We start from the raw sequence: 24,318 nt of genomic DNA, 5'->3' as shown, positions 1-24,318 counted from the left end.
TTCCTGAGTTGTTAATTTTAGCCGTTCTGACAGATATGAAGTGGTATCTCATTGTGGTTTTGATTTGTATTTCCCTAATGATGAGTGATGTTGAGTATTTTCATGTGTCTGTGAGCCATCTGGATGTCTTCTTTGGAAAATTGTCTATTCATGTGTTTTGCTCATTCCTTCACTGGATTATTTGTTTTTTGGGTGTTGAGTTTGGTAAATTCTTTATAGATTTTGGAAACTAACCTTTTGTCTGATATGTCATTTGCAAAGATCTTCTCGCATTGCCTGTTAGTTTGGTTGATTGTTTTCTTTGCTGTGTTCATTTCTTTTTATTATCAAATATTCCATTTTCTGGATATATCACATTATTTTTACCCACTCATCAGTTGAGGGATGTTTGGGTTCTTTCTACTTTTTGGCTAGAGTGAATAATGCTGCCACAATGACCATTTATGTACAACTTTTTGTTTGGATGTATCTTACTTTCTCTTGGCTTGTACCTAGGAGTGGAATTGCTGGGTCATATATAGTAACCCTATGTTCAACATTCTGAGGAATTGCCCAAATTGTTTCCAACGGGCTGTACCATTTTACATCCCCACCAACAGTACATGAAGGTTCTGATTTCTCCACATTCGGAACAACACTTGTTATGTCTTTTTGACTATAGCCATCCTATTGTGTGTGGAGTAGTATCTGAGTGTGCCTTTGATTTGCATTTCCCTGGAGGCTAATGTTATTTTTTGATATTTGTTTATAGATAAAAATGGATTATACAATAAATACAGTTTTGTATTCTGTCTTTTGCATTTAAGCATGTTTTTAACATTAGCGAGCAAGTTTACAAAAGAATTTCCCTCATTACTGCTTCCCTTTTCATTACCCCAAATCATAATTCTTGCGAAAACTTGCCTCACTTATATGCATAGAAAATAAAATCTGTAGGAACATATACTAAATTGTTATTGTTGGTTATCAGGGGACAAGAGGGTGTAAGATTAGGGGAATTACATTTTCTGCCTTTAGTATTTCTGTAATGTTTGAATTTTTACAGTGAACACGTATCCTCCTGTAATCACAAAACATAAACTATTATGAATTATTTCCTTGGAGGACCAAGATTCAGTATGAAAAAATATCCACAAATTTAAAAGTCATAATTTATAACATTATATTGTTGGTTATTCAAATATAATAATTTTAGCAGATAAAATACAGATAGTCCACTTTGTTAAATAAATTTAATTTTCTGTTATCCTAGAATGTGAATACATATGACATACAGAATTTAAATATATATCCATATATTTAGTATTATAGTCAGGAAAGCAGGTTTTGGTTTGGGCTATTGACTAATTTATGGAAAGGTATATAATGTAGAAGTAAAGTTTCTAAAGATATTTACTACTAATAATATATTTATTTAGTTTTTTAGTCTAATATTGATCCAATAAGTTAGTCACTGACTAGGGCTAAAAATAAGTTTTTTATAGTAAAAATTAGTTCATATAAGTTTAAATAATCCTATAATTGTAATAGGATTTGAAATCTCTAGTCATTAGGATCTGTTTATAAAGTCTCAGATCAGGCAACGTTCTGGCAGGCATATTTATAATGTTTATAAATAATATAAAGTGGCTGTTTGGACACTCCAGCTTCTGTTGAATAATAGAATTACAGGAACATGTAATTGGCATTAAAGATTCCTGGGGTGGTTCCTAGGTGATGGGATAGGAAACTTAGTAGGGTAAGGTTTTTAAGAAAATTTCTAGTTTACTTACACTTCGGATGAAAATATAGGGAGAGCCAGTTGGTGTCATTCAAGAAAACAAGGAAGTTTTATATTTATTGTCTCATTTAACCCTCACAACATCCCTTCAGGGTCACTATCTTGATAATGGTATTATCTCCATTTTGCAGGTGAGGAAAGTGAGGCTCAGAGAGATTAAGTAACTTGCCCACAGTAACTCAGCCAGTATGTAACAGAGCTGGGTTTGAATCCAAGTCTGTCAGACTCCAAAGCCCATGCTCTTTCCAGTACTTCACACTGCAGCAGGTAAGTATGATACTTGGCCTTGTGCTTGCCCTATGAGGGCACCCAGACTTGAGCCTGTTTCCATCACCTCACTATCCAACTCCTAGTCAGATTCTTGTCAGAACATGTGACTCAGATGAAGCTCCGTCCTCACACATCTGATTGCAGTGGTCCTCATCAGTTCTTTCTGAACATTGCAGTTATTCTGCCATGGAGAAGAGTGTGCATTTTTGCTTTCAAAAGACGATTTCCTCTCTTGTAATATAGCAACAAAATTTGACCCTGGAGTTTGCCAGCAGGGGCATTCAACCCTATTTTTAAAAAAATTTTTTTTTTCTTTTCAACGTTTTTTATTTATTTCTGGGACAGAGAGAGACAGAGCATGAACGGGGGAGGGGCAGAGAGAGAGGGAGACACAGAATCGGAAGCAGGCTCCAGGCTCGGAGCCATCAGCCCAGAGCCTGACGCGGGGCTCGAACTCACAGACTGCGAGATCGTGACCTGGCTGAAGTCGGACGCTTAACCGACTGCGCCACCCAGGCGCCCCTCAACCCTATTTTTTAAAGCATCATTCATACTATAGGGCCTAAGACTGGGTAGCCAAGGGACTGTGGGAAGTCATTTTGCTTTTTTTTTTTTTTTTCCTTCTAGGGAAGAGCCATTCTGTAACCTGCTTGTATCATAAAATTGTTGTGAGGGTGGAATGAGATAATAGATGTTAAATTGAATGAAATACTATACAGTAATTTACCCTTACCTTTCCAATAGCCTCATCTAAGTAGAGATTCCTTTTTTGTGAAGTTCTAGCACACACTGCTTTACTTCTGTAAATCTTTTTAGTTGAACAAGAGAATTTTGAGGGAGTGTTCTTGAATTGTAAATTACTCTAATTTGAGATATAGGGTTAGCTAGTAACATTAAAAAAGATGTTTTGCATTAAAAAATGTTTTGCATTTTAGTGTGCATATAAGACCAAGGTAAAGGTCATTTTTAAGAATCTTGTTGGAAATTCTTTTTTAGAGAAATTCTAAAAAGTTATAATAAGTGATGGCAAATGAGTATTAATTGTACAATATCAATTACATAGATCATTGACTTTTTTTTAATTTATCGTCTTATCTTCACTGGTTTATTTTAGTTGTCTTAAAGGAGATATTTGAAAGGCCTTTCATGACTTTGGATCCCTAGTCTTGCTTTATTCCTAAGTCTTAAATGTTTTCATTTGTAAAGTTCATTTTCAATACATAACTCTGAGGATACATAAAGCAGTGAGCTCATAGGGAGAGCAAAAGGGGGAAAAGTCCCTGCCCTCATGCAGCTTGTATTTCAGTTGGGGGATATAGAGCACAAACAGTGTGAGTAAATCATATGTCAGTTGGTAGTGGAATGATGAGAAAAATAAAGAGAAGGCAGATTGTGATTTTAAACAAGTGGTTAGGGAAAGCCTCACTGAGAAACTGCGTTTGGACAACCACCTGAAGGAGATGGGGGAGGGAGCTGTCTTACCCATGTGGGCCAGAGGAAGAACATGCCAGCCAGTACAAAGGCCCTGAGGTGGTATAGTGCAGCATCAAAAGCAAGGAGGTCCATGTGATTAAAACTGAGTGTGTGTGTGTGTGCGTGTGTGTGTGTGTGTGTGTGTGTGTGTGTGTGTTTGGGAGTGCCTTACAGTCCATTTTGAAGACTTTATCTCTGCATGAAATAGGAAGGCATTGAGGTTTTGAGCAGAATTCTAATACCGGAGTTTTCACAAACATATCCTTGGAAATTGCAGAGGAAATACTATATAAATAAAAGGTACTATTAGGTATCATTATTCCTCTACTGAAATGCAGGTTTTTATAACCAGTCAAATGTATAAGAAAATGTGCTGCCAATAAGTACTTACATAAGGAAAAATGTATTAGAAAATTCACAGAGGTGCCTAGGTGGCTTATTTGTTTGAGCATCCGACTTTGGCTCAGGTTGTGATCTCACAGTTCATGAGTTCCAGCCTGGCACCGGGCTTTCTGTTGACAGCACAGAGCCTGCTTCAGTTCCTCTGTCTGCTCCCCACCCCCCGCCCACCCCCCCTTCCCTGCTTGCTCTCTTTCTCTCAAAGTTTTTTTTAAAAAAGGAAAAGAAACTTAACAGAAGCTTTTTAAAAAAGATCTGGCCAATATGGGAAATAGGTTTATTTTAGTTAACTAGTATAGCTTTTTAAAATGGAGGATGACATGTTTATGACATGATCTCTAAAAAAGTAAATTGTGTCATAATTAGGATTATATCTCTCCTGGTAACACAGTGGTAAAGAAGATGAACTGAAACATCTGGCTCTTTTTACCTCAAGAATATTTACTTAAGCAATAATAGTATAAGGAGAATGGGAGAAGAAACAAAAAGTGCTGGATCTTTTCTATGAAGTAGTTGGTCTTTTAGGTGAAGTAACCATGTAATTGTAAACAAGTTATGGTAAGCAATTGTTTTCAATTCCATCAAGTATTGTTAGTAATTTTTTATGTTCTAAATTTCCTAATTTTATGTGAGTGGAAGTGTAGTGTTTAATCTGGAGCTCAACCTGGAATATCTCTTTGCCAGTGATAAGTCCTTGAGTGCGTTTCCTTTCGTGCTTCTTTTGACTCCCCTCATCTCCGCTTTCTGGACGTTGAATGAGTCAGCAATTTTGTCCTTCTGTTTCTCTTATTTTTAATCTCCTGTATACTCTCTATGTAGGATCTAGTCTAGATTATCTTGGTTGACTATATTAGATTGGATTAATTCAGAAGAGTTACTAAATTGTTTTGAACAAATGAACTTTTCTGCTGATACTACTTATTTATACCAGATAATTGATACTTTTTAACTTGGTTTCAGAGCCCTTTACTAACTGCATTTCCTTTTAATTAGATAGCCCACTGTTCTGACTAGAATGTATAATTTACTGTCTCCTAAATAATGCATATTTAATGATCTACAAGTCCATACATATGTATATGTAAGTTGTAAGTATGTCCCAGGCTTTTCCATGTCTCAATTTCTGCTTATGCCATATCATCTTCAAATTCCTTTTTGTCTTCTTTTCCACCTGTCCATGTTCTACCTATATTTCAGGATCAAATTCACATTCAAACTTCTCTGTACAGCCTGTTCTGTCTCCTTGAGCCTGTTTTTTCTTCCTTAGAATTTTTATAGAAATAATCATTGGCCATTGATCATAAAGTTTCATTACTAACTTTGAACTCATACTTTACTGGTATTATCAAAGGTCTCCACAAAAACAATAGGATGTGTGTGTATATTTATATATATGTGTATATATATGTGTGTATATATATATGTGTGTGTGTGTATATATATATACACATATATATATACACATATATATATATATATACACATATATAAAAAGAGATTTATTATAAGGAATAATAAATGGTTCATGTGATCATGGAGGCTAATTAAGCCCCAAGATCCTTCAACTTGGCAAGCTGGACACCTAGGAGAGCTAAGCCAGTGGTGTAGTTCCAGTCCAAAAAGGCTGGCGGGCTTGAGACCCAGGAAGAGCTGATGTTTCGTTTGAGCCTGAAGGTAGGAAAAAGCCAACGTCCCGCTTCCAAGGCAGTCAGGCAAGAGGACTTCTCTTAGTATTTATTTTGCCATTCATTCATGTGCCTTGTTTTACCAGGTAGTGGATAAGCAACTTGAGGCCAGGGACCACCTGTCATGCTTGCTTGCTTGCTTACCGTCCATAAATCCTTGCATAGGAGTTAAGTGTAATGGGTATATCTGCATACTTTATAAAACTGTAACGTTTTAGAGCTGGATAGGGTCTTTGAGGTTATCTTGTTTCAGAGTTGGGGAATCAAGAACAGCTTTAAAATGGGAAGATTAGTAATATACCTCTTTCCTTGGTTATTAGAAGAGTAAGATGAGCTAATATAATGTGTGTGAAAAGTTAGGTGTCCTATTAATTAAAACCTTTTTTTTTTTTTTGGCTTAGAGCATGAATCAAAATAGTTTACAAAAGTCTTTTTATGTGATAAATTAGACAATATTTCTGGGTGGAAATCACCTTTTCTTTCTCTTTCTCATATTCAAATGTATGTTCAAAATGTCTATGTTCAAATGTATCTCCAGATTTGAGATCATACCATCATTTCCTCAAAGCATATTATCTGATAGGTTAAATTTGCTGATTTGTATAAAATATTCTAATTAGGTATACATCATCAAGTGGTAGGTTTAGCTTTTGGGCATGCCAATATTGAAGTGGCAGATTGAGGCTATAGAGGTTGAGGTTACAGTATCTGTTTTTTTTAATGTTTGTTTATTTTTGAGAGGGAGAGAACACAAGCCGGGGAGGGACAGGGACGGAGAGAGAGGGAGACAGAGGATCCAAGGCGGGCTCTGCACTGACAGCAGCAAGCCCTATGTGCATCCTGAACTCAGGAACCATGAGATCATGACCTGAGTCAAAGTCGGACACTCGACTGACTGAGCCACCCAGGCACCCCAAGGTTACAGTATCTGAAGACTAAAGTACTTTATTTGAATTTAAATATTCTTTTTTAGAAGTCTCCAGTTATGGGAACCGGTATTGATTATTTTCAAATGTTTTTATTTAATTTTTTCTTTCCTAGATTTTCTTGTAATCACATCTACCAAAGCCTTCAAGATGGTACTAGCAGACCTTGGAAGAAAAATAACATCAGCATTACGCTCATTGAGCAATGCCACCATTATCAATGAAGAGGTATGTAAAATATGTGAAATGCGTGTGATAGCACATCATTACTAGCATTGGGGAGGTGAATTATCAGTAATCTCAATGTTTGTATTTGTTTTGTTGTAGATTTAATCATTGTAGGTAAACACTTAAAACTGAAGACACTAGTTAGTGTCTTTTATTGAGTTGACCATCTTACTGTTTAACTTGCTATAAAGAATTAGAAAAAAAGAATCAACAACAACAAAAAACCGAACCTTAACTAACATGTAAAAATGACATACATTTTATGTTTTAAAAAAGGGCTTAGGTCTGGAGATACACTTTTGCTTTGTCTCTTGACATAGGCCTAAAACTTCATTGTCCTGCTTCTTTTTTCTTGGCTAGGCATGTGTGTGTGTCTCACCTTTTTCTCTTTGACTTTTACTTAGCATTCTTGTTAAAGGCTAGTATTTTTATTTTGTCTACTTTGATTCATTTTCTCTGAAATCTTCACTCAGTTGTTTTAGAGATTTTGTAAGATGATTCCTTGTATGGTGTCTGAAATACTCTTCCTCCTGGCTTTCTTGTTTTAAGTTTAAAATATTTCTTTCTGGGGGTGTCTGGGTGGCTCAGAAAGTTGAGCATCCAACTCTTGATTTCAGCTCAGGTCATGGTCCCAGGGTCTCAGGACCCCCTGTTGGCTCCATGCAGAGTGTGTTAGTCGTTTTGATCATAGAGCCTGTTTAAGATTCTCTCTCTCTTTCACCCTCCCTCTCTGTCTCCTCTTCTGCCCCCCTTTCTCTCTAAAATAAAAAAAATATATTAAAAAAATTCTTAAAATATTTCTTTCTTTTTCCCCCCATGTCTTGTGTCTTAATGATTTGTCAATTGAAAAAAGATGAGAGTCCACAAGTATACTTTATATTTTGTGGTACCAATGGGAGAGTACTGAATTTGGTTTTAGAAGACCTTGTTTAGTGACCTACTTAGTAGCTTGTGATAGAAATCTGGGCAAGTCAACTTCAGATTCTTTAATGTATAAAATAAGAAAAAAGCACTTACCTTATAAGATGGTTTTAAGGATCAAATGAAATAATAGATGAAAAGTACTTTCTAACTTGGAAGTTTGAAAAAAAAAATTCTTTTTTTTTTTTTAATTAAAAAAAATTTTAATTCCAGTGTGGTTAACAAACAGTGCTATATTAGTTCAATACAGTGTATAATACAGTGATTCAGTATTTCTGTACATTACTCTGTGCTCACTGGAAAGAAATTCTAATGCAGAATTTGTTATCAATATTTTAATAAGCTAATGGAATTAAATAATTTTGGGACCATCTTTGAATTTAGCTAGTCCAGCCTCTTAGTTAACAGCAACAGAAAGTCAGTTTCACATGTTTATTTTTTGGAAGAACCAGGATTAGTGTCTTTTTTCTAATTCCTCATCCAGTGCTTTTTCTAATAATTATAACCATTGTTTAGTCTTTGGAATTCAGAATAAATAAAACAACAGCTTTCAAAACAGTTTTCCCTATTGTGTAACCTTTGTGCTGTTTATGTTTATAGTGGAGAAAAAAAGAAACCAGGGAAAAGAGCTTAGTGGGAAGTAGAGTTAAAGCTACTGCTTGAATTAGCAAACTTCTCTGTTCCTAGTACTGTGCTGCTAGGGAATTAACAAGAAGAAATCCCTCTAATGAAAAATCAGTTCCATTTTTATCAGGCCCTTTTAGTGAGAGATAGATCTGATAAGCCTCTGTAGGATGTACAAAGTGAGTTGAAGATGGGAATTCATTCAAGAAGATTTGAGGGACTACATTTTTTTTAAAGATTTTATGTTTGAGTCATCTCTGTACCCAGTGTGGAGCTCAAACCCACAACCTGAGATTGAGCATCACACTGTCCACTGACTGAGCCAGCCAGGTGCCCCAAGGAATACATTTTTGCTGGCACCAGGGATTTGGCAGTGACAAAATAGACTACAGAATCCCTGCCCTCGTGGAGCTTACAGTTTAGTGTGTAAACACTTATTTACATGAGCAACAAAGGCCTCACCATTTTTAAGACTTTATAGTTTGTGACCTTTTAACTGGCCTTGTAACTCAGCAAATATATGATGATAGTTTTTTTTAAATTTTTTTTCAATGTTTATTTATTTTGAGAGACAGAGTGTGAGCGGGGGAGGGGCAGAGAGAGAGAGTGAAAGAGAGAGAAACCCAAGCAGGCTCCCAGCATAGAGTCTGATGCATGGCTCAAACTCACAAACCATGAGATCATGACCTGAACCAAAATCAAGTGGGGCGGTTAACCGACTGAACCACCCAGGTGCCCTGATAGTGAGTTATCAATGGAGGATAGTTTTCTTTTCAACTTTGTTCCTCTGCTCTGAGTGGAAATAGTAAGACTGCTAGGTCAGACTTGGTTATTATTTTTTTGTTGTTGTTATATTTTCCTCCATGGTAGTGCAATTAAGCAGATATAGTGAATATAAAGTGCTGTGTATTAGCCACAGAAGGTGTTCAATAGCAGCATCTATTGCGTAGTAACTTTCTTTGGCTTAAAGAAAAAGTCTTTACTACTGTTACGTTAATATAGGAATAAAATTGTGATAATATTTGGTTGAATAAAACTAAATAGAATGTCTTATTTTGACAACATGATTAGACATTTGATAAAATGCTCTTTCTAAGGCTAATTGAAAAACTTTTTTTCCTATAATAGTGTAGTATTATTTTTATTAAGTTATGGTAGTATATGATGAGTAATCAGCCATTGTTTTTATAAGATTGAAATGATACACGGGGAGTGTTAAACTTTTTTGGGGGGTTGTGTTAAATTTTTATGTATTTATTTATTTGCAGGTATTAAATGCTATGCTAAAAGAAGTATGTACAGCATTATTGGAAGCAGATGTTAATATTAAACTAGTGAAGCAACTAAGAGAAAATGTAAAGTAAGTTAAATTAATCAGGTAAAAAGCAGGCAAAACTAAATTTAGTTTACTGAGATGAGGAGCTAACCAGAAAAGTCTGCTATATCAAGAAATGTTTCTGCTTTAAGCATTTAAAAAGAATAGAACTCATATTTTGCAAGACTGTATTTATAGTATGTTTCCGTAATGATGTTTCAAAGAATAAACTTACATGTGGCTTTCATTTAATTATGGATTTCTTTCCATTTTACTCCTTTATTTGGATGGATTCAATCATATACAGTATAGTATTTCAATATAAAAGCCTTTTAACAATTCTTCATACAAAAGTGGTGCCAGTTTATCCTTTTCAGGCTTAAGATGACATTAATGAGCTTCCTTCATTATTGGAGAATTGTATTCATTTCTTGTTCTCCTCTTTGATTTTCTGTCCATATTTGAATGAAGGAGTAATGTGTGTCATCTCAGTTACTGTGTTCACTGGGAAAGGCACTGACTGGGGCAGGGCTCATAGAGTAATACAGGCACCTCAGTTAACTTCTTGAATCCTCGCCCTTGTCGTGTCCAGGCCATCTTTCCTTTTCATACTGTTAGACTGGGTAATGAATGTAGAACTGCTGGCATTTACACATTTAGAATTAGAGAAATTAATCCTGTTTTCTGCTGGGTGTAAAGATGTATAAAGTATATATGTAAAAATAAGTAAATAAAATTAATACTTTGTGGTGATATGAGGACAAATTAATATTTAGACTTTAAAAAAAAAAAAACTTGAAAAACTAACCAGTCTTCCGTCTAATATTTCCTGATCAGTTTTTTAGGATATAGACTTATAAATCTGTGGTAATTATATGCATGTTAATCAGAGGGCTACTAATGTGAATGATTGAATATTTTTACATTCTCTGGAGCAGAAACTTTTTTTCAGAACGTCTTAACTGGCTTTTCTCTCCTACCCACAAATAACCATCATCATGAAGGTCTGCTATTGATCTTGAAGAGATGGCATCTGGTCTTAACAAAAGAAAAATGATTCAGCACGCTGTATTTAAAGAACTTGTGAAGGTAAGAGTATATCAGGATTGTGCTGTGATTCTCTGTAGACCTCAGTGGGTAAAAATACATTAGCACTGCGAACAAGAATATTATTTCAGAATACTTACTTACATTTTTATAGAATATTCATCTGTATTAAAAATATTAACGGAAAGATTATTAACTTTTCTAAAGGGGCCTATTTTTATTATTGACTTTTCTGAATACAAAGTTCTGAGTATAGATATGAAAGGCCAGTACTATTCCTGCAACAATTCCCAAAGCCAGGTTACAAAAAGTAAAACTTCACTACAGATTAATTGATAGAAGGGCCTCTCTTGAGTTTATCCTCTTTAGCATCAGGTTTGCCTTATTGGTCTTACTTTTGTATGGAAAGTCACTCTTGACAAGTCTTCTTTTCTGAACTGTTCATTGTTTACAGAATTCCCTTTGAAAAGACCAAATATCCCAACTCTTGTTTAGATTATGAGCAATTGGTGAAATTTTATTTTGCAAGTGGTAAATATAGCCTATTACTTTGTATCACCTTAGAACTGATTATGCTTCCGTGGTCATGAAAATAATGGTGAGAATCTTAGAGCTTTAAAAAATATGTATGGGTTTTGGGGCACTTGGGTGGCTCAATCAGTTAAGCATCCGACTCTTGATTTTGGCTCAGGTCATGGTCTCATGGTTGGGAGATTGAGCCCCATTGGGCACCATGCTGTGCATGGCGTCTGCTTAAGATTCTCTCTTTCTCTCTCTCCCCCCACGCCTACTCCTTCTGCTCCTCTTGTGCTCTCTGTCTGTCTCTCTCTCACTCTCACTCTCTCTCACTTTCTCAAAAAAAAAAAAAAAAAGAAAAAGAAAAAATAGGGGTACTTGGGTGGCTCAGTTGGTTGAACGTTCAACTTCAGCTCAGGTCATGATCTCGCAGTCCGTGGGTTCGAGCCCCGTTTTGGACTCTCTGCTGACAGCTCAGAGCCTGGAGCCTGCTTTGGATTCTGTGTTTCCCTCTCTCTTTGCCCTTCCCCTTCTTGTGCTCTGTCTCTCTCTCTCAAAAATAAATAAACATTAAAAAAAACAGATATAGGTTCAGTGGTAGGGGGAGAAAAAGAAGGAACTATAAAAACTTTTTTTAGAGCAACAGATGTCTGCTAGTGGTCTTCTAGTATTTTTCCATTTATTGTGTGAATAGTTTCATTTATTCCTTTGGTTTCTTATAGACTAATAAATAAAAAAAGAAATTCAGACGTAAATGAGGTCAGAGAATTTATCCAGTCATGCTTCTTCATTTGTAGTTGAGAAAAGTGAACAGCTAGTTAGTGGCAGACCCAGGTCTGATCTCTAAACTCTGTAGGATTCCTCACATTATTTCCAGTTTGCTTTTTATCTAGAATCTGAAATAGAAAATTTGCCTGTGTAGGCAAAATAGGGAAATAGTCAAGTTTTATGGGAATGGTAGGATTATGGTTGCCCATTATACCAAAGTGCCTTTAAATTATTTTTACAATTTAGAAGTTGTGGCGATAGGGGTTTTGAATGTAAGCGTATGTTAAGCCATTCTTACTAATTTATTTCTGGTACATAGCTTGTAGACCCTGGAGTTAAAGCATGGACACCCACTAAAGGAAAACAGAATGTGATCATGTTTGTTGGATTGCAAGGGAGTGGTAAAACAACAACATGTTCAAAGGTAAATTATACTTAGTTTTAAAAAAAGTCATGGAACATACATGTTTGTATATATCAAGTTTTATGTTAAAGCCAGGCTAGAATGCTTGCTTTACAATTTTGTGTTATTTGATATATCTTATTATTTTTTTGTAATAGCTTTTTGTACGGTAAGAAGAAAGAATCCCAGAGTCTCCCTTGTGATTGCTTTTTATAAGAATCGTAGACTTCTACATAGCTATCCTGTTTCTTTTACCAAAGAGACTGTTCCTATACTTTAAGGACATGAGGATATGATTTTTGGAGAAGAGAACATGGAAAGTTTAGCTTATCTCCTGTGGTTCCAGGCTCTCTTTTCACAGTGTCCCCCCCAACATAATCATAGATCTTTATTTTGCATATCCTTCTACTAATTTTTAATTCATCATACCACCTCTTTCTTCAGAATTAAGTGCCTCAAGTTTGTTACCGGATTTTGTTTCACAAGCCTCAACTATGTTATAGTCTATAAAAAAAGAAAAAAGGATTATTTTTTAGAGGATTCTATTATTATTTATTTTTACTTAACATTAATAGTGGTTAGTATTTTTCACTATGGTAATGTATTGCTTGATCATTTTATGTCCTTTGAATGTTACTGTATGGCAGTTAGAATTTAAACTCTTTAGCAAATTCACCGTGTTCAAAAATGTAGGGGTGCCTGGGTGGCTCAGTCAGTTGAGCGACCGACTTCGGCTCACATCATGATCTCACGGTTTGTGGGTTCGAGCCCTGCGTCGGGCTCTGTGCTGACAGCTCAGAGCCTGCAGCCTGCTTTGGATTCTGTGTCTCCCTTTCTCTCTGTCCCTCCCCCACTCATGCTCTGTCTCTCTCTCTCTGTCTCAGAAATAAACATTTAAAAATAAGTAATAATAGTGGTGTGTGTATATAAATATAAATATATATATGTATATATATATATATATAATGGAATGTTTGCTGTGTTCAAAAATGTAATAATAGTGGTGTGTGTATATATATTAAATATATATATATATTATATATTATATATATAATGGAATATAATATAATATATATATATAATGAAATGTTATGGAATGGAATATATATATATACTCGGCCATAAAAAAGAATGAAATCTTGCCATTTGAAATGATATGGATGGGGGTGCCTGGGTGGCTTAGTCAAAGTGTCCGACTTCAGCTCAGGTCATGATCTCAAGGTTCTTGAGTTCGAACCCTGCGTCAGGCTCTGTGTTGACAGAGCCTGGAGCCTGCTTTGGATTTTGTGTCTCCCTCTCTCTCTGTCCCTCTTGCACTCTGTCTTTCTCTCTCTCTCAAAAATAAACATCAAAAAAATTAATGAAATGACATGAGTGGAGCTAGAGAGTATTATGCTAAGTGAAATAAGTCAGAGAAAGACAAATACCATATGATTTCACTCATATGTGGAATTTAAGAAACAAAACAAATGTGAGCAAGGGGAAAAAGAAAAGAGAGACAAACAAAGAAGCAGACTCTTAGGGTGGCTGGGTGGCTCAGTCAGTTAACTGTCCAACTCTTGATTTCGGCTTGGGTCATGATCTCATGATTTGTGAGATTGAGCCCCGTGTCAGGCTCTGCACTGACAGTGCGGAGCCTGCTTGGGATTCTACCTCTCTCTCTGCCCCTCCCCTGCTCACGCTCTCTCTCTCTCTCTCTCTCTCTCTCTCAAAAATAAAGAAACTTAAAAAAGAAACAGACTCTTTAAACTATAGAGAACAAACTGATGGTTATCAGAGGGGAGGTAGGTGGGGTGATGGGCAAAATAGGTGATGGGGATTAAGGAATGCGCTTGCTGTGATGAGCACCGGGTGTTGTATGGAAGTGTTGAATCACTGTATTATACACCTGAAACTAATATTATACTGGTAACTAACTGAAATTAAAGTTAAAACTGTTAAAAATGTAATAATACTACTCTCAGGAGAATATGAGCAGTTTTACTTCAATCCTTAAGTAAATAACAAGAGTAAACAAAAGTATTTTGTGTATAATAATTTGTATTTATTGATATTGTATTTTTTAAATCTTATTTTCCCAGTTAGCATATTATTACCAGAGGAAAGGTTGGAAGACCTGTTTGATATGTGCAGACACATTCAGAGCAGGTAATGTGTTTAAATTTGAAAACCGTTCTCTGTAATTTTTATTTTCAAGTCTGAGAACTCATTAATTCTTTATTTTATAGGAGCTTTTGACCAACTAAAACAGAATGCTACCAAAGCAAGAATTCCATTCTATGGAAGGTGGGTTTCTGGTTTTTATTTTGATACTCATGTCTTCTCTAAGTTTTTATTTTATGCTATCTTGTGACATTTTTAATATTTACTTAGAAGTTTAAATCTTTCTGGAACTAAGTAGGGTATAATTAATAAATTATCTTTTATTATTGTACCATGACTCTTCTGATCCAGCCTTATAGATCAGAGTGGACATTATTTAGTTCATAATTCTGCCTGTATTTACCATCCTGCCTTGCATGCCTTCTGACTTGCTTCCCTATTCCTGTTGTTTCTTTTAAGACCTATCTGAAGCATTCCTCGATTAAATACACACTGGTGAATTCCATACTGTTTCTTTAGTACATAATTTTAAAAAGTTGTGTTTGATCATCTTAAAATAGCTTATAATTTGTTATTAACTCAGAGATTCTGATCATTGCTGTCCTTCATTTGATACAGTAGTTCAGGTAGGTAGTTTATACATGTTAGAATGATTGATGAAAAAAATCAAGTCTAGATTGAATTTAGGACTTTTTGAGAGGATAGCATTTTTTTAACATTATTAATATAAATGGTTTATTATACCCTTAGAAAGTTTAAAGAAGCTAAACTTTGAAGTAATTAAATGAATGATATCATTTTGTTAGTCACTGCCTTCTACTTTTTGGCTGGCTAGAAATGCGAACGAACTTTCGCTTTCATGTATTCCTTATTTAAAATTTTTTCCTTTCAGTTTTATTTATTTATTTATTTATTTATTTTTTTCTTTTTAACCTTTATTTATTTTTGAGACAGAGAAAGACAGAACATGAATGGGGGAGGGTCAGAGAGAGAGGGAGACACAGAATTGGAAACAGGCTCCAGGCTCTGAGCGGTCAGCATAGAGCCTGACGCGGGGCTCGAACTCATGGACCGTGAGATCAGGACCTGAGCTGAAGTCGGCCGCTTAACCAACTGAGCCACCCAGGCGCCCCTCCTTTCAGTTTTTTTATGATAATGTCTTACAGGTAGATTAAAGAATAATGTTAGGAATTTTATCTTTTTAGGATAAGAATGGTTTCTAATATAGATTTAAAAATCAAGGGATAAAAAATCAAGGAATAGTAAAATTTTATCTTTAGGGTTCAAAATTTGTAAATAATTTAGCTGATAATTACTTGAACTATTGGCCAAAGCCAAACCATTTTCTTTTAAAGTTTATCTTCTTTTTTTTTTTTTTTTTTTTTAGGGAGGGGGGGGACAGAGAGAAAGAGGAAGAGAGAAAGAGAATCCCAAGTAGGCTCCACATGGTCAGCACGTGGGACTCAAACTCACAAACTGTGACATTTCACCTGAGCTGAAATCAGGGGTCAGACGCTTAAATGGCTGAGCCACCCAGGTGCCCTTATTTATTTATTTTGTGAGAGAGAGGGTGATTGAGCACGTGTGAGCATGAACAGGGGAGGAGGCAGAGAGAGGGAAAGAAAGTGCGTGCAGGAGAATCCCAAGCAGGCTCTACATGGTCAGCGCAGAGCCTGATGCAGGGCTCAGTCTCACAAACTTTGAGATCATGACCTGAGCCAAAATCAAGAGTTGGATGCTTAACTGACTAAGCCACCCACGGACCCCCAAAGCCAGAGCATTTTTAAACAGTTATCTCAATACCATTTATTAAATAATCTCTCCTTTGCTCATGTAAACTTAAGAAACATCATGTATGTGTGGAGTAAAGTATTAGTGTATCATTGTTTCCTCTGGGAGGACTGAAGGGAGTGAGACTGAGGAAGAATTTGAACTGCATCTCGGCTGTTAAATTTACATATTAGCATTTATTTTAGGGGGTGGTACATGTTGGACTGTTTGTTATATTATCATTTGTTCTGTGTTAAAAAAAACTATTTCACATAAAACTCTTAAAGAAGTGAAAGCACTAACAGTTTCACTTCCTAGTTACCAGTTTTTAGTGTGTCCACCTGTGCTTTTTTTCTATGTCAGTACAAACAACCACACAGAAAGATAATTTTAAATTGAAATGGAGTGTTAACAGTGCTTTGTACCTTGATTGTTGTGGTAGTGGTTATATGTAAATTTGTCAAAACTCATCAAAATGAACATTTAAAATAGTGCATCTTCCTGTATATCAGTAGACCACTGTAGAGTTGATTACAAATGGGATCTTTTTTTTAATTACAAATGATATCTTATGACTAGATTGTGATTACGCTTAGGAGGGAGTGTGGTGCTGGTTATTGTTTTTTGATCTGGGTGTGTTTGCTTTGTGAAAATTCAGAGTTTATAATTTGTGCAGCTTTTCTGTATATATATTATACTTCATTAACACATTTACAAAAAAAAATGGGATCTTAATAATTCTGGAATAGATAATATACAATTTAATGTAATTCTTTTTTATGACTTTTTTTCAACATTCTCTTGCCTAGTCTCACCTGCTTATTTTCCTATATTAAATTTTAAAATTCCTTATTAAGTTCCAAAAAGAAAAATCTCTCTAAGATTTTGATTGGAAGTACATTGAAACCAATTAATCAACTTAGTGAAGAGTTGACATCTTTACTGTATTTGTATAGTTAGCTTAGAAACCTACTATGTCATTTTTGCTTTAAAAACTTATGTCCTTAAATATAGTAATTTTCTTCATTTAAATCTCACACATATTCTTATCAAATGCCTTCATACCTGATTTTTATTGTTTATTTAGGGGGAAAACTTTTTTTAACATATGTCCTTTCATTTGACAGTATTGATCTGTATAAGAAGTTGCCACTACTGAAAACAGTGCAAATTAAAATGGGATTTCATTTCTTTTTTTTTTTCTTTAATTTAAATGTTTATTTATTTTTGAGATGGAGAGAGAGAGAGAGAGGGATAGAGGGAGATGGAGGATCTGAAGCGGGCTTTGTGCTGGCAGCAGAGAGCCCAACGCTGGGCTTGAACTCATGAACTGTGAGATCACAACCTGAGGCAAAGTCAGACATTTAATTGATTGAGCCACCCAGGAGCTCTGGGATTTCATTTCTTGATTTTCAAGTTGAAAAGAGTTTTGAGAATTGTGAAAATGTGGTGAAATAGGAATGAAATTAAACTTTTATGGAAGACCTTTTCCTCTTAGGAGCCAAAAGCCTACCATCAAATGTAATAACATTCAGGTTATAGGAGTACCAGAAGAAGAGAGAGAAAAGGGGCCAGAAAATTTATTTGAGGAAGTAATAGCTGAAAATTTCCCTAATCTGGGGAAGGAAACAGACATCCACATCCAAGAGGCACAGAGAACTCCCATCAAAATCAACAAAGAAGAAACAAAAAGCCTAAATTATCATATCATTTGATACAAATTCAAGCTGTAAGAATATGTCATCACAATTTCAAAGAAACAACATTATGAACTCTTCATATTGACTATGTTTTTAATACCAAGAAATTGAAAAAACCTCAGATGACCAACAATAGGGCATTTATTCAAGAAATGATTGCGTAGCCATATGATGGAATGCTATATAGCCTAAAAGTCATGTTTTACAAGAATAACGGTTTTATAAAATGCTTACAAAAGGGTGTTAAATGGGAAAACGTGTGAAACACTAACTCAGTCATTTATTTTAAGAAAATATAAAAAGTATCTGAGGAAAACACATTCAGAGAAGACATGTGGCAGAATCACATAGAATTTTGTGATTGGAAAACTGGATATTGCTTGATGATACTCTAGAAGTGGTTTGCTATTTTTATTTTTTTTTTGTTTGCTATTTTTAATATTTATTAGATATTGTTATTCTAAATTGCAGTTGTGATCATTATGACTTTTTCAGAATGCATTAAAGGTGTAGAAACAGTTTCCAAATTATTAGTATTCATAAGTTTTGCTCTTATGGTTGTTGTTAAATCATTTGTCCTTGTTAAATAGCTATACAGAAATGGATCCTGTTATCATTGCCTCTGAAGGAGTGGACAAATTCAAAAATGAAAATTTTGAAATTATTATTGTTGATACAAGTGGCCGCCATAAACAGGAAGACTCTTTGTTTGAAGAAATGCTTCAAGTCGCTAATGCTATAGTAAGTAGCTTTCAATTTAATAACATTGTAAGGACTTTGGTTAACTTAATTGCAAAACCTGACTGAATTTATGATCCATGTAAATTTATAAGTTATTTTTTGCCTGTATGATAGATTCCAAGTAAGTTATTTCTATTTTGGGTACGTATATCTGTATGGTAAGGACTTAATTTTCTCTAACTAGGTATGAAATTTTTATAAGTAAGTATCAAAAATTTCCTTTCTTACTTAATTATCTTATTAGTATATATAAGAAAAAATAAGAAACAAAAGTTTAGAATTAACTTTTAATATCTGTTGAATTTCCTTTCTGTAAATTATTTAAATTGGAACATTTACCTGAGATGGATTTTGAAAGATTTTCAAAATGAAGCACTTAAAAATGTTAATCATCATTTAGTGTCTCTTTAAAATTATGATGGAAATAATCTGGGGAGAAGAGGCGGTTTGTAAATAATCTGTAGCACATATTTTGCCCATGAACCCACGTTTTGCCATTGAAGAGTTGGCAGTAATTCTTTAGTTAATGGTTAATGCTAGTGAGGTTTTCTTTGGGCATGCCATTATTTTGACCTAGTTGAGCAGAGCTTAGGGAAAGAGCCTCACCTCTGTTTTATTAATTTTGGTTTTAGTGCATACTCTTATATGTTTTTTCCTCTGATTTACTTTTGCTATTCCCTTTGCTTAGAATGTGATTCCTCCAGATCTTTGCATAACTTTTTTCCTCTTTATTCAGGTCACACTTTAGCTAAAATGTTACTACCTCCAGAGAGACCTCCCCTGGCTGCCCCACCTAAAGAAGCCTCCCACATCTCAAAACTCATATTCTCTATCTCATTTTAATTATCGTACATCTTAAAGTTTACTTGCCCATTTATTATTTGTCTCCTCTGACTAGAATGCAAGTCTTATAAGGACTAGGATTTACATATTCATCTCTTTGTCTCAGGACCTAAATGGTGCCTAATACATAGTATTTCCTCAGTAAATATTTACTGATTGAATGAATAATTATTTATAATAAATATTTTTCTATAGCTTCTAATGATGAAATTTGCTTAAGAGCAGGAAAAATATGTATTGTTTTCATTTAAATTTTCTAGCAACCTGATAACATTGTTTATGTGATGGATGCCTCCATTGGGCAGGCTTGTGAAGCCCAGGCAAAGGCTTTTAAAGATAAAGTAGATGTAGCCTCGGTCATAGTGACAAAACTTGATGGGCATGCAAAAGGAGGTGGTGCACTCAGTGCGTAAGTATCATTGATGCTGTTGTCCTAAGTCTGGGTGTGTGTGTGTGTGTGTGTGTGTGTGTGTGTGTGTATGAGTGTATTTATGGCTTTCTTTTTGATCATTAAAAATATATTCAAGGCGGGGCACCGGGGTGGCTTAGTTGGTTGAGCTTCCAACTTCGGCTCAGGTCATGATCTCACAGTCCGGGAGTTCAAGCCCTGCATCGGGCTCTGTGCTGTCAGTTGAGAGCCTGGAGCTTGCTTCAGATTCTGTCTCCCTCTCTGTCTGCCCCTCCCCAACTCATGCTCTATCAAAAAATGAATAAACGCTAAAAAAAATTTTTTTTTAATATATTCAAGGGGCCCCTGGACGGCTCAGTCAATTAAGCACCCGACTCTTGATTTTGGCTTGGGACGTGATCTCACAGTTCATGGGATTGAGCACCGTGTCAGGCTCTGTGCTGACAGTACAGAGCCTACATGGGATTCTCTCTCTCCTTCTCTCTGTCCCTCCCTGCCTCCAAAGTAAATAAATAAACATTTAAGAAAATAAAATATAGGGGCGCCTGGGTGGCGCAGTCGGTTAAGCGTCCGACTTCAGCCAGGTCACGATCTTGCGGTCCGTGAGTTCGAGCCCCGCGTCAGGCTCTGGGCTGATGGCTCGGAGCCTGGAGCCTGTTTCCGATTCTGTGTCTCCCTCTCTCTCTGCCCCTCCCCCGTTCATGCTATGTCTCTCTCTGTCCCAAAAATAAATAAAAAAACGTTGAAAAAAAAAATTAAAAAAAAAAGAAAAGAAAATATATTCCAATATATACTCAAATTTAAATAATTAAAAATAAAATAAAAATATATTCCAATAGTGGACTTAATATGGTCTATAAAAGAAGTTTAAATTGAAACAGAATTTTGGAGTCTTTCTGGTATAGTTCCGTTTTAATAGGTGAAAAGAAATTTGAACTGTGTACCTTTGTCTAAATACTCTGTAATCTGCTAGAAATTTGTTTGCCTTTTTGAGATTATTTTATGTTTTCTTTTTCTTTGCAGAGTTGCTGCCACAAAAAGTCCAATTATTTTCATTGGTACAGGGGAACACATAGATGACTTTGAACCTTTCAAAACACAGCCTTTCATCAGCAAGCTTCTTGGTATGTACATTGGTAGAGGATATAGAAAAATCTCCGAAAAATAGCATAGATCTTTGGGATGGATTAGGATTTTAATCCTGCCCTCTCATTGACTAGTTCAGGAAAACCAATACCTTCCATGATTTATCTCCCTCACCTGTAAAAAGAAGGGTGATGGTTTTCTGCTTCTTGTGGTTAGAGTGGTAGAATGAGCTACTCAATGGAAAATTCTTAGGAAAAGTTTTAGAGCATAATACAAAAATATGTGGTTGTGGTAATAGCAGGGGTAATGGCAGTAAAACTTTTGTACTAGGTAATAGAGTTCGAGAGCATGGAATTTGGGATCCTGGGCTGGAGTCCCTGCTTTGTCACTCTAGGTTCAGTTTTCTCACCTGTAAAGTATGGTAGGAATATCTGACCTGCTATCTCACATGGTTATTACCTATGTGCATGTATTTTGTATAATGTAAAGCAGCATATGCTATTGTTAATTTTTCTTTTTTTGGGTCTTGTAGGTATGGGTGACATTGAAGGACTGATAGATAAAGTCAATGAGTTGAAGTTGGATGACAATGAAGCGCTTATAGAGAAGTTGAAACATGGTATATGAGTAGCAAAAAGCATTTGCTCTCAGATGTCTTCCCATGATTTCTTTTTGATAAAGCTACTGTTAATTTGTTTGAAATGATAAATCTCTTATTAAAGTTAGTTCTTCAAATGTTTATTTTCTACATGATTTGTATGCAAATCATTTTAAATCTCAGATATGTGAGCAGTTGTAGAATTGAGTATTTTTATTTTCTTTCTTGTAATCAAATTGCCTTAAAATTAAAATTGAAATGGAGTTTCTTGAAGTAAAACAGGTTAAATATAGGTTAGAACACTCTTCTAAACTGTTTACTTATAAATTAAGTGTGTGTATATATGTGTGTGTGTGTGTATATTATTTACATTATAAAATATAAGGAAATTTAAAAGAATGAGATTAATAAACACTTTTTTTGACTCCACATTAAAGACCACTCCTATAGAGAATATATGTTGTGATTAAGAACTCAGTCAAGTTCTTAAATCTATCATACCTGAATTTATATCTGATTTATTTTCAGCTGTATAACTTTTTCAAATTACTTAACCTTAATTTCCTTACCTGTAAAAAGTAGGTAGTACTAAGTATCTTCCTCATGGAGTTGTGAAGATTAAATCAGCTGATATATATAAAATGTCTAACACATCAGAAGCATTCAACTATTATTATTATTGACCATTCCGTTTTTCTCAAAATGATCTTACTTTTAGTTTCCATGGTCACATACTATCCTGCCTCTTTCCTCTTTCTCACTCATGTTGTCAGTTACCTATGCCTTTATTCCTGTTTTAAATACTGGTATTTTTCAGGGATCATGCTAGGTCATCTTCTTTCTCTGGAGCTTCAGACTCCTATCTGTATGTTTGTTAGACCATTCTTGGATGTTCTGTAGACACTTCAAATTCAGCATATCCCGTATCTTCCCATCCTAACTTCCCACCCCCTTGTTACCATCAATGAATGTTAACATCATTTGTCTTATTGCCAGAGTTAGGAACTTGAGTATTGTCATGGACTCTCTTATTTCTTCCTCACCCTGCCCATTACTTTTCCTGTCAGTCAGCTTGTCCTACTGATTTTACCTCCTGTCTTCATTCCATTCCCTTCTCCAGCTCCAGTAATTATGCAAGTTTACCTCTTGCCCAGATTGTTTATTCTGTCTTTTATCAGATCTTCCTGTTTCTTGGATTCTTCCCCTTGGATCTATTGTTTATACTGCAGCCAAAGTGATCTTTCAAAAATGCAAGTCTGATCCTACTACTGCCTTTCTCAAAATCTTTCAGTGGCTTCCCCTTGCCCTTAGAATGTTTTTACATGAGTCTACCATCAGGCTGGCTGGCTGGCTTAGTTGGAGGACCATGCAACTTGATCTTGGGTTTGTGAGCTTGAGCCCCATGTTGGGTATAGAGATTACTTAAAAATAAAATCCTTAAAAAAAATGACTACCATCTAGCCCACATTCTCTACATCATTTTTGATGCTGTTCTTCATAGGATTCTGTGTGCCAATCATGCTGAATTTCTCTCAGCTTTTAAATGTACATTGCTATCTGTCTCCTCTGTGCCTTTGCCTATTAGGTATCTTCTTCCTGCCTCCACCCTCCTCTCCCCAGCCATACTGGGCAGCTCCTACGCATACTTAAGTTTCTCCTTCTTTAAAAGGGACATTTTACCTGATCCCTGGACTGAGAACTCTCTGCTTTATGTTTCCATCGCGCCCTCTAATTTTTGTATCATTCATCACAATTATTAGATACCTGTCTTCCCTGCTTGAAGGTGAAGGTAAGTTTCATAGCTGTGTTCCTCACTTTTTATGTTTACAGTATCTAGCAGTTTCTGATACTTAGATCTCTAATAAATATTTATTGAATGAATGAATCTGTCCCTCATGGCCTGGCTCTTTCCCCCTGCCTTCCTCTATCTTGAACAGTCCTACCATTGCTTCCACTACCACACTAAACTGGGTAAAGTATCCCTACTCAGTCTACTTTTTGACTCTTAGGTCTCTCCTTATGTCTGCATTTTGCTTCTGCTCTTAGCATTTTACTCATTTCTGTGGTCACCAAGGGCAAAACTAGTAATCTTTCTTTTTTCCCTTGGTTCCCAATATTTAAGTGTTATCTTTCTTTTGTTTTCAAACTCTTCACTTGGGTTCCATGACAGTGAATTTCCTTTGTTATCATGGCTTCAATTGTCATGTATGTATAATGACCAAATAATATTTCAGCCTTAACTTTTTCTACCACTGTTTAATTCTGCATTTCTAGCTGCCTGCTATAACATTTCTTTTAAAATATTGTACTGCCACTGAATTTCAGAATGGCTAAAACCAAATACCTTTTCCATTTATATCTTTAGGACATAAATAGAAAATACTCTGGATGTTTTTGTCATTGTTAATTGAAGTTAATTTACACGTAATGAAATGCTTAGATCCTAAGGGTATCATTCCATCAATTTTGACAAATGCATAATAACCCATATCCATCAGGAAACAACATTTCCATTATCTAGAAAGTTTGCTTATTCTCCTTGCCAGTAAGTACTTCATAGTATAGGAATCCTAGAGTATTCCTTTTTTCCCCCACCTGGTTCCTTTGACTCAGCATCATATTTTTGACATTCATCCATGTAGTTGCATGTGCCTGTAGCTCGTTCTTTAATTGCTGAGTAGTATTTCATTCACAATCTCTCCATTTTCTTGTT

At 35.3% G+C, this 24,318-nt stretch overlaps 1 protein-coding gene across 3 annotated transcripts in view; it reads left to right on the top strand.

Annotated features, from left to right (window-relative positions):
• SRP54 (signal recognition particle 54) overlaps positions 1–24,318 on the top strand; it is a 39,358-nt gene that overhangs the window by 4,673 nt on the left and 10,367 nt on the right. Inside the window, exons 2-12 of one of the 3 annotated variants that reach the window (XM_049612894.1) lie at positions 1,912–2,047; positions 6,649–6,761; positions 9,575–9,666; positions 10,626–10,710; positions 12,272–12,376; positions 14,437–14,503; positions 14,584–14,641; positions 18,519–18,669; positions 19,773–19,921; positions 20,945–21,045; positions 21,540–21,626. In XM_049612894.1, the coding sequence (XP_049468851.1) occupies positions 2,017–2,047; positions 6,649–6,761; positions 9,575–9,666; positions 10,626–10,710; positions 12,272–12,376; positions 14,437–14,503; positions 14,584–14,641; positions 18,519–18,669; positions 19,773–19,921; positions 20,945–21,045; positions 21,540–21,626 (1,039 nt within the window). In that variant the 5' untranslated portion in view covers positions 1,912–2,016. Of the gene's footprint in view, positions 1–1,911; positions 2,048–4,097; positions 4,481–6,648; positions 6,762–9,574; positions 9,667–10,625; positions 10,711–12,271; positions 12,377–14,436; positions 14,504–14,583; positions 14,642–18,518; positions 18,670–19,772; positions 19,922–20,944; positions 21,046–21,539; positions 21,627–24,318 lie in introns of those variants that run through there. The other 2 variants (XM_049612896.1, XM_049612895.1) reach the window with 2 other exon arrangements.

This window comes from Panthera uncia (assembly GCF_023721935.1).
Source record: "Panthera uncia isolate 11264 chromosome B3 unlocalized genomic scaffold, Puncia_PCG_1.0 HiC_scaffold_1, whole genome shotgun sequence".
NCBI lineage: Eukaryota > Metazoa > Chordata > Mammalia > Carnivora > Felidae > Panthera > Panthera uncia.
Note: the sequence above shows the minus strand (reverse complement) of the source record. Positions and strands in the feature narration are given on the sequence as shown.